Genomic DNA, 17,675 nt, shown 5'->3' with positions numbered 1-17,675 from the left:
TTTTATTTCATGAGCAGTTATTTGTGAAGGGAAGGTTTGATGCAGCTTTGCGTGAGCAAAAGCCGTTTAAAGCAAATGTAGCCTGATCAAGAAAACTATCTTTAGCACAGATAAACCTCAAGCAGTGAAATTTTATCATCTTTTCTGGCATCCAGTGTCCTGCACTGGGCTTAGAAGGTATCTCTAGACACAAATTGTTTTCAAATCCATGAGAGCTCTACTGGCCGCTCTGCAGTGATGTACATACAGTGTGTCAATGTGGATATAGTCATCAACCCAGGTGCTTAGAATGCAAATATTTGGAACAAGTTTAGAGCAAATGATATCTCAGCAGGTCTGCTGGAGCCTGACCTGCCCTTGGCACGGCAAACGACAGAGTTGGGATTGTTTGGGTTTGAGGCCACTGGTAAGCAACATGGTTTGGCACGTTACTGCGTTTTGCATTAGATCCTGCAACTTGCCAGCATACGGTAATAATTTTAAGCTCTTCAGATTAAAGGGTATACAAGTAATTAGTATTTGGAGTTTGTATGGTGTAAGCTGACATTGGTCAGCTTTTTATTTCTCCTTTAAATTTACACTGGTTTTCCCATGGCTTCCTTCCCAGAACAAAAATCAGGACCTTCCTCCTGAGGAACAGGGCCCCAGCATCAGGAACCTGGATTTCTGGCCCAAGCTCATCACTTTGATAGTTTCCATCATAGAAGAGGACAGGAATTCTTATACCCCAGTCCTGAATCAGTAAGAATCTTCCATGTCCTGTGCAGCTAATGCTAGTCTCTGTGTGCTCTGCTTTATTTGTTAAACTGCTTTCTATCTCTTCTGTCACTTGTGTATTTATAGAAGTACTTATCTTGTCTGTCTGTCTTTCTGTCTTATCTATCTATATAAATAACTCTTTTTGATTGGGATGGAAGAGTTTCAAAAGGTTCAGTTACGATGGCGTTCGAGCACAAACACCCTGATTATTACAATCCTGAACTCAGGGAGGCACCTGAAAATGGGGTGAGAGTTCTTTTGGTTTTTTCTGATGTTGAGCAGTTCTGGGATGCACATTAATACACACAGTGGTGCCATGGTGACAGTACCTTACGCTGTGATTTAGAAATGTGGTGTTCAGTGCAGCACTAGGAGATTGGATTGGGTGGGGTTGGCACAGCATTGGAAAGGAACAAAAACCCATCTGTTTAACTGGTGGATACTCCTCCAGCAGCCCCTCAGGGCAGAAGAGAGGGAGATATCTGACAAGGTATCATACATAAAGAGATGGATTATGCCCTAGTGATCATTGATTTAATATGGCAGGGACACATGACTAGTGTTCACCTGTCAGCCTAGTAACCCTAGGAAAAAACTGGGGGAAAAAAATATGGACAAGAAAGGGGAAAAAGGTGCATTGAGATCACATTTCCAGAATTATTCTATGCATCTCTTCTAGGAGAGACATCCAGGGCCTGTCTTCTTGAGTTAAAACCAGTCTCAACAGCAGTGTTGTTTTCAGGTTATTTAATCTATGCCACAGAGTCCAGTCCATGATCTCCAATTTCCACCTGGTCATTTATCTAGGGTGAAGGAAGCGTCTGTAATGTTGAGCTTTTCAATTTGTAGTTTAGCTCAGAGCTGAACAACGAAGAGCCCTTTGCTCTGATACATGCCAAAACCTTTCCTAAATGTCCCCTCAGGTTTCCTCAGGAGCTTGCTGTTGGGAAGATCAGCGCAGAGGTGATGTGGAGTCTTTTTGCCCAGGATATGAAATATGCCATGGAAGGTAAGAGAATTCCTCACTGCTGCCAGCTGATTTGTCACTGACCTTTTGTTCTCTATCCATTCGGTGTAAATGAGGCTTAAGCCATTAGTAGCACCACTACTTGGAGCAGGGATTTCTAGCAGTGGACAGATGCTTTATGGGTGAGAATTGAGGCTGAGATCTGCATGAGCTCTAGACCTGTGCGTTAGGCTGTGTTGCAAGCTGTTTATTGTCAACCCAGCTGGTTTGAAATCAGAATTTCACTCGGACCCGAAGTTTATGATAGCATAGATCAACAGCCACTTCTTTCTGCAACGTACAGTCGTAGAACGGGCTGGAGAAGTAGGTGAGCTCTGGGTTGTGCCATGGCTATAGTTCCCTGTATGATACAGTGTAGACTGTCTGAGCTGTCGGCAGAAATGTGCTGCTAGAACAAATCCTGCTGCAGACATCTTTGTTTTGAATGAGTCTTTGCATAATTCTGCCAGACTCCTAGCAAAGGAGAAATTTTACTGTTTGTGAAAATGAGATAGGCATGCAGATCGCAACAAACTCTCAGAAAGGAGTTCTGCTACTTGCAATACTCTTCTGATGGTTTATTACAGTTTCCGAACTTGGTTTTAGTGCTCTCATGTATTCTTACTCCTCTCTTTGACTGCTGTTGTGCAGCCTTTTTTTTCCTGTTCTTAAATATGTTATTACAGAGGTACTACCACTGTCACTGATGGGCTCGGCCGTGGCCAGTGGTGGGTCCATCTTGGAGCCGGCTCGCATTGGCTTTATCGGACACGGGGGAAGCATCTAGCAGCTTCTCCCAGAAGCCACCCCTGTAGCCCCTCCTGCTACTAAGACCTTGACACGCAAACCCAATACCTCTACAAAGTATTTCTTGGTGAGAAAAGCTGACAGAAAGGCAGCTGATGGGACCGGGAAGGGTTTGCATTTTGAACGAAAGCTGAAAAACTGCACAGTACATGTATTTGTACTCTGCAAGTACAAATTGTACTTGTGCAAGTCCTGCAGGAGGATTGAACAATGATAAAGTCTGTGTTGGTGAGGGTCTCTTCCAAATATATATTGAAGAAGTCCTCAGGGTGTAAAATTCTATTTGAGGCAAGTGTGATTCCTCACTTCTTTGCTCTTCAGAAACTTACGAAGACAACCTTTATGACAAGCTTCACAACAATTCAGTTACATGTATTCTAAATACAGATGATTGGACTAGGTCACTGCATTTTTGTTTAAATGAGGGGGGAAAAAACAGGTTAAAGGAAGCAGATTAAGTGATGTGAAGGATGATGATTAGATTTGCTGTCCTCAGCTCTTGGCTCTGTCATTTCTGAGTTTGAGTTGCTAATTTCTCTACCAGTTTAACTACACCAAGAGTTTCATACTCCCGCCTTTCCTAGTTTGTGGAGTAATCCTTGGGTGCATTTCTGCTGTGCTCCAAGATCTGTATGCAACAGGAGCAGCAAAATCTAATCAGTTTTGTGGAGATAGGTGCACATGAAGCCAGAGTATAATACTTGCTCCTAACTTTCTTCGTGGTGTTTTCCCTTATGTTCTGTTCCTAAGTTCTGGATAACATGAGCTCATTCACCTCACCAAGTGGTAAGTTCATGCTCCTTAGTATAGTTTATAGTTGTGACTTGGCAGACTTTAATCTGCTACCTGTAGTTTTAGCACTTTGGATGTAGTTGCTAATATTAGCTTTAGTATCCTGTAGTTTTATGCCAGTGATAAGCAGATCTGCAAAGAAGATGTGGAAGACCATACTGCTGCTGCAGTAATGGAGGGTATGTGCTGCTTAGAAGACTCCTGTTCTGACTAGTTACTCCAGCTGTTGTTTTTTGATGGTACCTGATGAGCTGAGGAGTTCTGGGTGAGAGCCCCTTTGCTGGGTCCCAGGCATTAAGCTGTAGATAACATCTGATGGAGAATAACTGATGAGGTGAGAGCTCTAGTTCATATGTGGCTCTATTCCTTCCCTTCTGGCTGAGATGACGATTGAGGGTCTCTGGCCCTTTTACTCGGCAATAGGAGTAAATTTTCTTCTAGCTTAAAGAACATGCAATGGCTTTGGTGTAGAAAGAGTGCCAGCCTGGCTGAATGAAGCTGCCTCCTGCCTCCTTCCAGCCTAACGCTTCCACATTGCCCTCTGGTGTACGGCATGGAAGAGAATTGGGAGGCTCAGATGGGAGATGGCTTCTCCGAGTTGGGGTGCTACATGAGTTGTTTACCCACAGGTGGCAGCTAACTGTGCCTCTCCCAGCTGGACCTTACCCGCATGTGCAGTGTGTAGCCTGTGCAGGGCAACCTATAAATACTAATTTATATTTAGAATACAGTGTTCAGGTGCTTCAGAACCAGAAGTCTTTGCTAGCCTGTGGATGCTGCAGCATCTGACCCTTGGGCACCTTCAAGAAGAGTTAGATTGCTAATGTGTGAAATGTTAGTCATTTGTTAGTTAATGTTAGTCAATGTTAGTGAATTAGTAAAATTAGTAAATGTTAGTCAAAAGTCACAAAAATGAAACGCCTATTTTTTATTTAAAATATGTTCAGCAACAGGTAGCAATAGTCACAGCAGCATTGTGTTTGACTGCTGTAAAGCAAGTGCATGGCAGACCTATCTTTTGCCGCCTTCTCCCCTAAGGAGACTCAGCTGCTGAGACACAGCAGAAGCTCCAGGATCTACCCAATTTGTTTTGTTTTTTCTCTTCCCCAAAGAGGTGACAGCTCAGGGCACCGTGAATAGCAGACCTGGCCCTTCCCTCCTCACTGCCGAAGGCAGTACAGGATGGGGCTGAGAAGTGTCCCTTGTTTCCCCATCAACCCAAAAGTAAATCAGATCAGATAGTCATGTTGTGTGGCCCAGATTTGCCTGGCAAGATCATGCTACCCTGGAGTCACTGTAACATAGAGGATGGTTTTTCCAAGTTATACAATTAGCTCCACCTCTGGGATGCTGACCAGTGCTCAGCTGCTAGGTTACGTCCTCGCAAGTCCACTGGTAACTGGAGTTACTGGTTTTCTTGCTGTCCTTGGTAAAACCTATGTGACCCAGAAAGCACAAACTCTCCGAGCAAAGAGGGCTTTTTCTCTTCCTTTACTAGGAAGACATTAAAAGACAGTAATAGAAAATCAATGTCATCCTTGACAAGAATGGTTCATCTTATTTTGGACGCATCAGCATTAGGACAGTTGTAAATTGGAAACATCGCTAATAGGAAGAGAGACTGAGTAGACTTGGCGGGCAGGATTGAAATAAATCATTCTGCCACATTCTCACTTCTAATAAGGGGAGGGGGATCAGATGCACACACAGATGCCAGCTGTCTAAAGTGTTAACAGCCTCAGTACCTATTAGTGTTTCTTTGGAGAAATTCAGCATTATTTGCTAGAAATTAACCCATTTCTAGATTTCTCTAGATTTTCTCTAGAAACCCATTTCTCTAGATCAGAAAGTAGGCTGATGATCAAGAAAAAAAATCCATGGATTAAAGATATGGTGGAAGTCCTGAAAAACAGAACTTGACATGCCACTAGACAGTATGATTCTGGGAAGCAGTTCCCTATTAATGCCTCAATAATATGGCCTCGGTGACCCTAAAAGCTTGTCTCTAGAGGAGACTGTTTGCAGATGAAATCTGCTGAGGGAATGTGAGAGACTTACAGAACTCTGCGGTCTTTTCAGGATGAAACACAGCAGTTGCTGCAAAATATCTGTGCACCGTTCCACTGTTGCTGCTAAGCCCTTTAAAAGCCAGCAGGTTACAAAGCAGAACAGAAATGTGCTAAGACTGATGGCTTCTATGCTCTTCACTTTACTTTTTCTAAAATGGTGTTTCAAAGCATACCTCTGTCCAATGTGTTTCTGTGTCATGTTCAAGTGTTCTTAAACATTTCCCTTTACAAAGAAAGCAGCTGATCAAAACTGTGCAGGGTCCATTGAAGGGGGGAAGGCAGATGGTACAAGCTGTTGGGGGGTGAGGGGGTTTTGGGGCTTTGTTGGCTTTCTTTGTCCTCCGTCATGTTTGAGCTGTTATGGTTCACTTTTGTCTTTTCTCTGTCACAAGCCCCACCTCTCTTTCGCATACGTAAAGTTCTCTTTTATGGTGGTAAGACCTCTCCTTCTTTCTTTTACTTTCCTGTAGTTTTATGCTCTTGGTGTTAAGCCTCTCCTTTACTGCTTAGATGGCTAGGTAGTCCTAGTAGCAGTTCTTGGTTTTATGCTTCTGTGACCGCTTTGCATCGTCCTCTTCTGCAACTTAGTGGTGTTTTAAATTGTCCTAAGAAACAGGAAAAGGCTTGAATTACTTGCTTTTAGTGGACTGCTTACTTTTGAGGAAATAAATCTGATTTGAGTCCTTTTTACCTCCAAGTCAGGCCTTCCCTCTGCAGTAACACTGCGTTCTCCATGCGGAACAACACCTGGGTGGCAGCGCATATCAGTTAATGACGTTATAATTGTCCATTGATTTCCTCACTCTCACAGGGAGCTAAGCGGGCACGGTTATTGCTGTGTTTGTTTCCAGTTTTAGATCTGCGGAGCGTGCTTTGCATTTTCTTCTACAGTTGATCTTGAGGGAGGTCAGCAGTTCAGACACCAAGTATACATATACTTCCTTAGTGCTCAAGAAAGATACGAGGTTTATTAATGTAAAACAGGTACGGACTTTCCTTGGCTCCAATACACACAAATTCACCGTGGAGAGTAGTGGATCACAATACACGCGAAACAGTAGCACATTTGTCCATCAAACTGTCACCACTGGGGACGTCTCTCAGTTATTGGACATCTTAATTTCTTCAAAACAAAAGTTAGGTTTTGGGGTTTTTTTGAGATTGGATCTGCTACATGTGAATTAGTAGGAAATCCGTATTACACTGTTAACAGAGAATTTGCAAACAACTCACTGGAGTGTTCCCCAGCTTGGGAGTTGACAAGGCTTATGGAACAATTATGCATGAAAAGTTCTTTGTTTTTTGTGTTTTCAATTGGATGATTCGTAATTTATTTGGCCTTTCTTCTTGTGCATGTTGTTGAAGCTTCAAGAGAGATGTGGAAATTTCTTAATGTTTTGAAACAGTTGCAAGAATTTCGTATTTACTTGAAAATAGATGATGATATTGTAAGACAAGCTTGTCTGTCAGGTAACTGATTAGAAAGCTGGAGCCATTTTACATCATTAAGATGTATCTTCTGCTGAGGAATATCTGTAGCATATATCTACCCAGTTACTGGATACTTGTACTAAAGTCCTAGATTAAAGCCATTTAAAGTTAAGAGAAACACTTCCACTTTTTATCATAGTCGGATCCTGTCTACGCATCAGTGGTAGTGCCCTTTGAAAGTTACATCAATAATGAGGTAAACACATAAAAGGTAGGAAAACAAGTCTGAAGTCAAATTTTGGGGAAAAAACCCATGAGTCTAAGCCAAAATCATGTATGTTTTAGTCTCATATCTCACACTGTAGTCATGGACTAGCACCTTGCCGTGGTGCAAGAATAAACGCAGAAGCCTGGCACAAAGTGTATTCGTGGTGTTGAAGCTTGGCAGAGGAAAAAGATGGATACAGACAGGCAGCAGCAGCACGAGGGAGCGGCAGTGCAGAACAGGGCAGCTGATAATAGAGGATCACAGTGCAGGCAGGAGCTGTCTGCTGAGTCCTCTTAGCATCATGAAAAAGGAGTTAATTTTGTTCTTTTCAAGGAGGACTTCGAAGAAAAGCAGTGCAGTAGCCACCTGTGTAAGCACGTGAGGGGTGGCTTGGGAGAAAGCATTGAGATGCTTTTGGGGAAATCAACAAGTAGTTTAAAACCAGGGATCGTGGGCTGATCAGAGGTGGGAGTCAGCTGCTGAAAGATGGTAGTGTGGACGTAGGCTGTGAAGGGCCTTGAGAGCGAAGACATGGAGTGTACGTTTCTTGTGAGGGAGAAAGGGGAGGGTGGTCTAGGGAGATGATCTGCAGAAACGTAGGTCTGAGTGTGGCAAGTGCTTTAGCAGCGTAGGTGTGTGGGAAGAGTCATGTTGTGGAGGTACATGCGTTATACAGGGAGGAACTGCATTGTCCTGACATTACCTGGGTATGAAAACATAACAAAACCTGGCAGGAGGAAGAGGCTCAGCAGCAGGTAGATATCTATGGGTCGCTTCAGTGGACTGTGCTCAGGAAGGCAATGCAAATAGGAAAACAGTTGCCTTCTGAAGAAGTGTCATGAATTTCTCCAAACTGGGGATCCGGGAAGGCTCCAGCTCCTGTGTAGCTCATTTGAACTTGCTTGTGACTCACAATGTCAAATTTCTTTCTACTCTTGTCTCTTAGGGGTTGGCATTGCCTTTGTTTATATCCAAGAATGAACAGATTTGCTGTCTTTGATTTGTTTCCTGCAAAGATGAAATCTGGACTGTCATATGTTAAATGGAAAGGCCATAAGAGATTGCTCTGTTTTTATTGCTTAGACAACCAAAAAGTCTTTAACAAATGGTACTATTAATTTGAGCTATAGAAATAAATTCCAGAGCTCCAACAGTCAACCACCAACCCCTGCCTGCTGCCAAAATCCTGCGTCATGAAATTTCATGTTTTTATAGGTGCTTCAGCCTCAAAACCATTGCATACTATGGTCATGTTTTATAAGACCCTCCTGTGCCTGATACAGTGATAGTGGTAAATTCACAACAAACCGCTTTTTTTCCTTCCTTACAGAGCATGAGAAACACAGACTGTGTAAAAGTGCAGACTATATGAACTTACACTTCAAAGTGAAGTGGCTGTACAATGAATATGTTCGTGATCTGCCTGCCTTCAAGGGAAAAGTGCCTGAATATCCAGCGTAAGTGTGTTATGTCTCCTGTGGCAAATCCCTGCTGTGCATCTCCTTGTGTTACCTTGAGGGTAGTCAATTTTGTTCTCCTGTAGCTTACTTTCATGATATGCTATTTCTTCACCCTGATTTTCTGTGTTTATGTGCAAGTTTGTCCCCTCTGGTGCTCTGTGCCACTGTCCCCTCATAATTCAATCCCTTGTCGTACAGTATCTCCCAAGATTTCAAAAGCTTTAGCAATGGCATGGACAGTCTTTAAGCCACTTTGTGCCTGCAGTGTGGGCTTTGGTCAATTCTTGAACAGCAGACTTGTGGATGTGTGGCTACATTCTTGTGTTAATAGATATAGCTTTGTCTTTATGTACTGTAGGTACGTCTGTATGGGTCTGTATGAATGTCATATGTATACACACACAACAGGATTTGTGAGTAAAGATAATGTTTTCTTTTTTTGTTAAGACCAGGTGGTTTAGTTGGAAACATCAGATAAGCAGTCGTTCTTAAGCTCTAAGTGATTGTTCGCAATTTTAGTTAGATTTCAGACCTGAGGAAGGTTTATGAGCCCAAGAAGTTGTCTGAGCAACCTGGAGAGAATATTGTAGCTAGAATCCCACACATCGCCAAAGGCAAGAGCAGGTGTGTTGTTTCTGACCAGTGTTTAACTGGTTTTTAGAGGCTTTCAGTGATGATTGGTCCACATCTCCTTCAAGCAGCTTTTTTTCCGCTGTGCTTCACTGTTACCCCTCCACTGGGTTTTGGGGATTTATAACACGCCCCTTTTTCCCCCTCCAAATCTTTCTTGCATTGATTTGAGCTTGTTATATCCTGTCCTGCCAGCCTGGGCATGGAGAACAAATTGTTCCGGTTTTACAAGAGGAAAATGCTTTTGTGATGTCCCTTCCCAGTCTCCTGCTGGTTCCCATTTGTTCCCAGCTTTCCTTGTAAGTGAGGTTTACTCGTCTCTCTCCAGCTGGTCTGTGTCTGGACATACAACACCCAGACTTAAATACTGATGTTTCATCTAGACCTTGCCTTGCATTGCCTTGCAGGCAGTGCTGCTGCTTTTGCACAGTGGGATGATAGGAGCCTTTTCTTTTTTTTTTTTTCCCTTCTTTTTTTTACTTCTTTCTCTTTAATGGTATTGTTGCTTCCAGTGGGCCACAAGCCAACCCCAGGCACCCTCAACAGAATGTCTTAGCTGTTATTCCCAGCCTATATATCACTGTTGTCTAAATGCAGCACTTTGCACTTGCCCCTCTTGAAAAAAAATCTTGCTTGGACTGTGTTTCCAGTTTGGCATTTCGAATTCTCTTCCCATCCTGCGGTGCACACAGTCCCTCAAGCCTGGCGCTAGCTGCATGCTAATAAGACTTGAGGCAGTTGGCATAATTGCGCAGCCTGGGCTATGGGCCTCGCCTAACAAATCAGGTCAGCGAGAGGCATTAACTCAGTGAACAGGGTGCTGGAGTGACAGTCTCAGAAGCCCTGTTCTCTTTGCTGTGCCTCTGAGTCAGTATAGTCTCAGGCAAGCCATCACATATTCTTAATCTCTCTTTTTCTCCTGTGTAATCAGGATAATGATGCTCAGTTTCGTTCTGTGGTCTTTTGCAGACTGATCTGCTCTGCTGGCCTTTGTGGTAGAGCCTCAGTGCTCACGTACGTTTGCAGCCACTGGCTGCGGTACTTCACTCTTGTATTTTAGCACAATAGTCATGTTGTCAGACACAGGTGATGTTTATTTCAATCATAACCTTCACCTGTCATGAAATATCCCCTTGGTATCAATTGCAGCAATGTGCTCTTGTCCTTTGATTTGCTTCATCACAAGTATTTTTAGTCTTGAAGCTTCCTTAAACAAAGGAGTCCACGCATCAGATTTGCACATCAGTAAACTCTTTAGTGAAACTAAATTGCTGCTCTCCAGAGAACAACTGAGTTGTCTGTCTACTCGACAGACAAGAGTCTATCCACAACTCGCTTTTTGTGTTGAAACTATGAGAAACCATGTGCTGATAGCCTTGAGATATGATTGAATAAAGTGAAGGCTCCGAAATAATTGAAGTTTTTATGCTCCCCTTATTTTCTGAAATTCAGCAGCAGTTTCTGGAACTGAAGTAGCAACATAGCTGAGAGTGGATCTTCAAAACTGCTTCTCTTTGCTTTTTAGCTGCCACCTGAAAGCTGTGAAGTGTCAGTTTCTGAAAAAAAACTAGCTTTCTAGATATGTGAAGAAGCATTCTATGTTTTGTTTTAATACTGATGTTAGCACGCAGCTAGTACCGTAGCTGTACTGGAGAGTACCTCCTCTCTGGTGGGGGAAGGCATTCCTTCCATTGAAATCCTGTCTTATTCTTCTGGCTTACTTCGCCAAGCATAGTATTTATTCTTTTACTCCTTGGAACCCTGCCTGCCTGCCGCCTTGTCGCCCAAGGCCTGCAGGATGTTCATTGGGTATCCACATGCATCACACAGCAAATGAACAAGATTAATTCACCCGTGAAGTCTGAGACCACAGGAGTCAGGCTCATGGCCATGCTGGAATTGCAGCCTTTTGTGTTACGTCACTGTTGAGCAGCCAACAGAGGTAAACTTCCATTTAGTCACAAAGCTCCGCTCCCTTTCCTGGCAGGCAGGACTGAGGCATATTCTCTGCAAACCTCATTTGGAGGGGTTGGCTGTGCCGTCTCAAATCAGGCTGTGCTGACCCCTGCAAGCACAGAATGTCTCTGAAGTGGCACCGTGAGCCTCTGCCTTGTGTGCTGGTGCATGAGTCATTACGACGTTTGCTTCTGGGTTAATAATTGAAGCAGACGAGGAAGAAGATATTTGCCATATAACAACATTTTGAAGCTATTTCTGCATGAAATCAGATTATTTCTATTAGTTTCTGTGCTAGATAATTTTGGATATCATTTTGGATATGTTGCCTTTGTAGACTTCAGAGTCCCCCCTCACTTGCTCAGCAGCCTGAGACCTGACAATAAAACCCTGTAAGGGGTATTTGGCTTAAGATTACTCTAGGTTTGTGTTAACAGCTCAAAGCACGTTTTGCTCCGGAAGGTGCCCAGGAACTGGAAGTATTCCTAGATGATTTCTATCTCTTGTGTTTTTCTGCCATCCAATAAGGGACAAAGTTGAGGCTGGCTTTGCAAATGTAGTTACAGAATTTCCTGACCTGATCCAAGTGATTCATTTTGCACTTAAACATTTGTTAAACCTCTTTCTGGAGGTAGTGTGTTTTGTTTTTTTTTTTTTTATTTGGGGTGCAAAGGTGGTGGTAATTCCCCTACCGACCCCCCTAATATTACTTTTTCCTTACTACCTTTGTTTAGGCACTTTTGTAAGACAGTAAAGTACCTATACACTTGATTTTGGATATCAACACATAGTAGCCATGAAAATGGGCAATGGGTGTTTTCAACAGTGAATGTCCCTTTCTTATGGATATGGTGCAATAACTAAGGATGAATGATAATCAGGAAGTAGTTCTACTTCTCAGAGCGAAAATTGTGGTTTCTGGCACAAACAAGTGGTCCCCCCGTCCATGGACCTATGACATGTGAAGCAGTCAGCAACTTGCAGCCTGGGAACTGTGAAAGAGGTGGAAGATGTGTAGTTGCTTCCTTGCAAACTGCCTGAGTTATCTTCTAAGGATTGAGCTGTCGATTTAAAATATGCTATTGTAATTAATAACAAAATGTTGAAAGCTCGAGAAACTTGCAGCAACTTGCAGCAGACTCTGAAATATGATGACTTTTAGGAGCCCAAAGTGCTATTCAAAAGGAATTTTTGCAGAACGCAGGAAGTCCATATGTCTGTGACAGTGTTCCACTGCTGCACTCTATATTAAATAGAGCTGCATAGACAGGTTGCTGTTGGCATTTAACACTGTGTCAGTTACAATTTCCAGCATTAGCATTGATGTGCTTTATATTTCAAAGTGTAGAGAGTATTTAAGGCTATCTAGTATGCTCTGTCTGTGAATTTGCTCTTGATCTCCCTCTCATGTCTGGCACATGCTTTCATGTTCTTTGCAAACTCAGCCCATAATTAGCACAATCTCTATGAACACAGCTGCCTATTTAGAGGAGGTTGTATTCTGTGAAGCTCATATAATAATCTTTTTTATGGACTGAAATCACACATGGACGCTTTCTTCCCTTATTTGTGAATGCTATTTAGTAATATTTGAAATTAAGATTCGCTTCAGCTGCAGTAAGTTGGCACTTGCACACAACAAATCCTAGGCAGACATTTAAATAAAGCTGTAAGTGCTATGGTCTTGCTTAAACATGGCCACCCCCCCCCCCCCACTCACAAACTTTTGTGCTATGTGGACATGTCCCACAAAGAAGAGAACAGAGGGATGACCAGCTGTAAGATTCCATCACTGAAACTGTTTCTTACCTTGCCTACTTGGCCAAGGTGGGGTTGCGTAGAAGCCTTTCGTTCAGTGCAGGAGACAGCTCCAGACACCACCTCATGTAAGGCATCTCCCTGAGATACAGCAGTGGCTGTTGCAGCAGCTTCATGGATTCCACTCTACCATTTGCCTTATCCTCCTAAGTGAGGAGAAGGAACAGAGACAAACCTTGATATCCTGCTTCTAGGACTTGTCTGGTTTGGGGGCTTGACCATGCTCCAAGGCTGGTGGTCCAACACTTAACATGGACTAAGTTTGTACTTCTTTAAAAGAAAACAATGGAGAGCTTCTTACAGGGCTGGCCAGCCTCCTGCAAGCCCTAGCAGATGTGCTGTGCTATCACCAGAAGTTAATCTTACTCGCATCTTCACAGTGAGATCAGCAGCCCGTGCAAATGGGAAGGTGTTCGAGAGAAGGCTTGGGAAAAGGGAGAGTGGGATTAAAGTGGAGAAACTTTTAGCCTTGATTCTCCCTCCTGGCACTCCATAAATATGTCTATACCTGCAGATGAAGTGGCTAAAGAGCCCTGGAAAACAGGCACTTCTTTTCCTCCCTTTATACTCATTTGCAGCTCTCACATGAAAGATGGTAAACCCAAATGGGCAGCAGGACAGTGTGCCATCTCTCTTAGCCTCTCAGTAGTGGTATTGGAGGTTTCCTTTCTCCTCTCTGGCACATGAGGGACAGGGGAAGAAAAGACAAAGTGCTCTGAGATGATGCAAAGTTACAGGTGGTGCTCAAGAGGGTAAAAAAGGGGAGGGTATGAAGAAAGAGGAAAGGCAGGGGAGGAGGACAAAACCAGCACAGGACCAACAATCTGCAGAGGCTGGGCTGTGTTCTGCTTGTCCGGACCAAGTGATGGTAGAGCCCCTGCTCACTGGTAGTTTGTGTACAGGTAGGAATATGTTTTGGGAACTTTGGCAGCATACATTCAGACATCTAACAGTGGGAAACTTTCACAAGTCTTGCTGAAACAGCAGCACTGTCTGAGTCTTGTTGGGGTGCTCTGTTCTTGCTGTAACTTGCTGTCTCCCTATCCCTTCTGCAGGTGGTTTGAGCAGTTTGTGATGCAGTGGCTGGATGAAAATGAAGATGTTTCCTTAGAATTCCTGCATGGTGCTCTGGAGAGAGATAAAAAAGATGGGGTATGTAGGTCACTGAGTGAAGGACTTGGTGCTGCATCTTTCCATGCCCAGAACCACACAACACTGTAAATTCAGCTGTCATACAAATGGAGGGTGCAGCCCTTTTGGCTTGCTAAACAACGGGGAAACTTCTGTATTTATGTCTGTTCTACTGCTGTTAATCTGTCAGCCAGTGGCTTCGTGCTCTCTGGTCTCTCTACATTTGTGAGTGGTAACTGAAATATAAGGAACTTTTCATGCACTTAGTCGTGCAGTGAGAATGTGACCTTAATGCAGTGATGGAGTAAACTTTTTTTCTTAATTTGCTGAGTATTCCCGATGGAGAGCAAGAGCCTTCCCGTTTGTTCAGTGGCTCCTGGTGCTGTAGTCTGATGCTAATGTAAGCATTCTCTTTGATATAGAAACTCTAAGAAAATATTAAAAAAACTCTTCACTCTCCTTCTTTCCTTGTTAACCAACATGCAAGCAATGCATTTCATTAAGGGTCTCAGTATCATGCTACATTTCCTTGGTCCTTGTTATGTCATAATTGGTGAAGGACAGTAAACTTAAAACCCACATAATTGGCTATTTAGCTCCTCTGGGCCTTTTGGAGACCTTCTCACTAATTCTGAGGAAGATGTAGGTTTTGGTAAAGTTGTCCTGCCTCCAATATGTCAAGTGATGGAGACACACATTAAATGGGTGTATTTCAGATCTTTCCATTGGAGAATAACTCTTTGTACTTCTGTTTTAGTTCCAGCAAACATCTGAGCATGCCCTGTTCTCTTGCTCAGTGGTGGATGTCTTCACCCAGCTCAATCAGAGCTTTGAGATCATTAAGAAGCTGGAGTGCCCAGACCCTGTCATTGTTGCTCATTATAATAGGAGGTTTGCTAAGGTACTAGCCTCAACATCCAGCTGTTTATCTTCCCTTAGTGGGATGCAAAACAGTGTGATTTTTTTTTTTTTTCATTTTATTTCCTGGAGTTCTCCTGCAGTGATACAGGACAACTAACAGCCACATTTTGTCTTCGCAGACTATTGGGAAAGTGCTGATGCAGTATGCTGACATCCTCTCCAAGAGCTTCCAGTCCTACTGTTCCAAGGAGAAACTGGTGAGTTGTGCTGAGCTTCTCTTTTGCTGAGGAATCACATAATTGTCCTGATGAAACCAAGTTTCTCACATTGCACCTGACTGTGTTAATGGTGTAAATATTTTCAGTATTGGTTTTATCGTCATTTGTATGGTTTTGTAGATTGAATTCTGTCTTGGCCATGTAATAAAACTAGGTCCTGAAGACCTGCAGGGCTTTGGAGGCTGCCAGATCCCCTTGAAATGAACTTCCACTCTGCCTGTCTGGGTTGTGTGTCACAGAAGTGATAAAAAAAAAAAAAATTTAAAAAAAGGGCATAGATTGCTCTGTAGATCTGGTACTTAGCAGCACTCTCGGTTTACTGTTGTCTCCATCTAATTATCTTCCCGTTTAATCCTAAATTCAGTAAAATTCTGTGCATTAAATAAAACAAGGCCCTACATTTTTGAACGCTGGGTCTGTCCGATGCTGGTTTTGCTATCCCCACAGCTGTACTGGGGATGTAACTGCAGAGGGAAGAGTCTATTGCTCAGACTGCCCTTGACTGTTGCTCTTAGGGTTGGCCTGGCAGCACCCAGATGTGTCTCTGAATGCAGCTTTGACTGGCGGTTCCCCTTCTGATCTGGGAGGTACACCATTTGCAATGGTACATTGCAGCATTTAGAGGCTGAAGGTGACACCACTTGGATTCATACAGGGCATGGCAGGAACCACAGAGAGTTAGACCTTGTCTCAGCTGATTTCTTGTGAGCTCATTCTCTGTTTGCGATAAAACTGAGGAGGCAAATACAACAGTAGCGATCTCCCTCATCTGGGGTATCTGGAACTGGCCATCTCTTTTCAAGCTGGAGAAAAAAATTACTTGTCTTTTTTAGGTTTGAGTGCTGAAATCTGTGTATGCCCTACCTCCTGTTGGACTCTTAGATCTGGTGGTACTTGGGGAAGGGTGTTGAGGCACAGCCTGTGCCACTGGTGAAAATGTGTTGGCATCCTTAGCAGTAACGGGCACCTGCTTTTTTTCTCTTCAGCCCTGCATCCTGATGAATAACATCCAACAGCTGAGGGTCCAGCTAGAGAAGATGTTTGAAGCCATGGGTGGTAAAGAGGTAAGAACGCCAAGAGACTGAATATTACTCATTCCTACTGCACTGTTACTAGGTTATTTGCATCATATTGGTACTTGCAGACCGCAGTCATAAGGAAAGCCTTGTGACACCTGGCACTGTAAGAAGTGTGAGGGGACAGCCATCCCTGAAGACTTTTCAACAGAATTTATCATAAGATGCAGGAGCTCATCTTTCGAGGCACAGAGAATAGTGTGGAGGAGGAAAGAGAAGGATACGTACTGTGCTCATGTGGGCTGGGTGTGGGCATGGCTGGTGGTTTCACAGCTCTGAAGACAGAAAGATAGGTCTGAGAACTGTTGACATAAGTCATTTTTATGTGGCATATAAACGTGGGACAGTAACTTTGGTATTAAATGTCCAATACCTAATATATTGCAGACATGCAAATAAGAGTTCTGTACTCATGCTTGGTTGGATACTCAGATGTGTCCATGAATATAAACATCTTAGGTTTTGTTCTTTGTCCTGAGATGGGTATTTCTACAGAAGTAAGTTTTTCCTCCCCCAGATCACTGTGTCTGTTCTGTTATAATCTGTGTATCTGTTTTTTTTCTCTCCTTTTTTTTTTTTTGTACATTGCTTTTCAAGGTTCAGGAAAATGAAGAAAAGGCTGCTGATGCTGATGTTAGGAAAAAAATCCTTTTTAAAGCCTAAGTGCATTCTCTTTGGTTGTGTTAGAACCTCTGTTTGGTTGTGGTAGAACCTGTGCTACGACCTGTGTGCCAAGAGGAGAGTCAGCTTTGCTGATGGGCAGCTCAGTTTTTGCCTGTATTGGTGTTTCAAATCTTTCTTGTGTTCAGTGGCAGAATTCTATGAAGTGGAAAAATCTCAATAAATAGATTTACCCCGCAGGGCTAGGAAAACTGCTGTCATTCTTTCACGTGTGATTTTAACAATCCTAATTTCTGAGCCCTACATCAAGAACTGGAATTATATGCTCCCAGCTATAATAGCAGTGGTAGCTAAATGGTCATTTGTCAGGAAAAAATAAACTTGTGATGACATGTTTGTGAAGTGGTTTATAAAGTTTTAATCCCTGTGCACCTAATTTCCCTTAAGGAATCAATTTGCTACTTTTTTCCATAGCGGTGACCGTAAGTAGGATTTCTCTGTATTTCAAATTGAAAATACCACCTACAAATTGAAAATACCACCTGATAGTGTGTTAAATATGGGGAGAAAAAAAGTGTTTATTAAGACTGCCAGCTACTTTTCCTAGCCTAGACCTCTTCTCTGCATTCTGCCTTTTAAAACCTTCCTCAGGTAAGGCAGAACAGAGGTGATGAATCCACTGTTTCCCCTGCACTGTGGAATCAAAAGAAAA

At 43.0% G+C, this 17,675-nt stretch overlaps 1 protein-coding gene across 3 annotated transcripts in view; it reads left to right on the top strand.

Annotated features, from left to right (window-relative positions):
- Positions 1 to 17,675, top strand: part of UNC13B (unc-13 homolog B) — a 216,458-nt gene that overhangs the window by 164,571 nt on the left and 34,212 nt on the right. For all 3 annotated transcript variants that reach the window (XM_054185791.1, XM_054185789.1, XM_054185792.1), the window contains 7 exons: positions 608 to 741; positions 1,683 to 1,768; positions 8,463 to 8,589; positions 14,052 to 14,148; positions 14,885 to 15,028; positions 15,168 to 15,245; positions 16,253 to 16,330. In XM_054185791.1, the coding sequence (XP_054041766.1) occupies positions 608 to 741; positions 1,683 to 1,768; positions 8,463 to 8,589; positions 14,052 to 14,148; positions 14,885 to 15,028; positions 15,168 to 15,245; positions 16,253 to 16,330 (744 nt within the window). The remainder of the gene's footprint in view (positions 1 to 607; positions 742 to 1,682; positions 1,769 to 8,462; positions 8,590 to 14,051; positions 14,149 to 14,884; positions 15,029 to 15,167; positions 15,246 to 16,252; positions 16,331 to 17,675) is intronic.

This window comes from Rissa tridactyla, chromosome Z (genome assembly GCF_028500815.1).
Source record: "Rissa tridactyla isolate bRisTri1 chromosome Z, bRisTri1.patW.cur.20221130, whole genome shotgun sequence".
In the NCBI taxonomy this organism is placed as follows: domain Eukaryota; kingdom Metazoa; phylum Chordata; class Aves; order Charadriiformes; family Laridae; genus Rissa; species Rissa tridactyla.
Note: the sequence above shows the minus strand (reverse complement) of the source record. Positions and strands in the feature narration are given on the sequence as shown.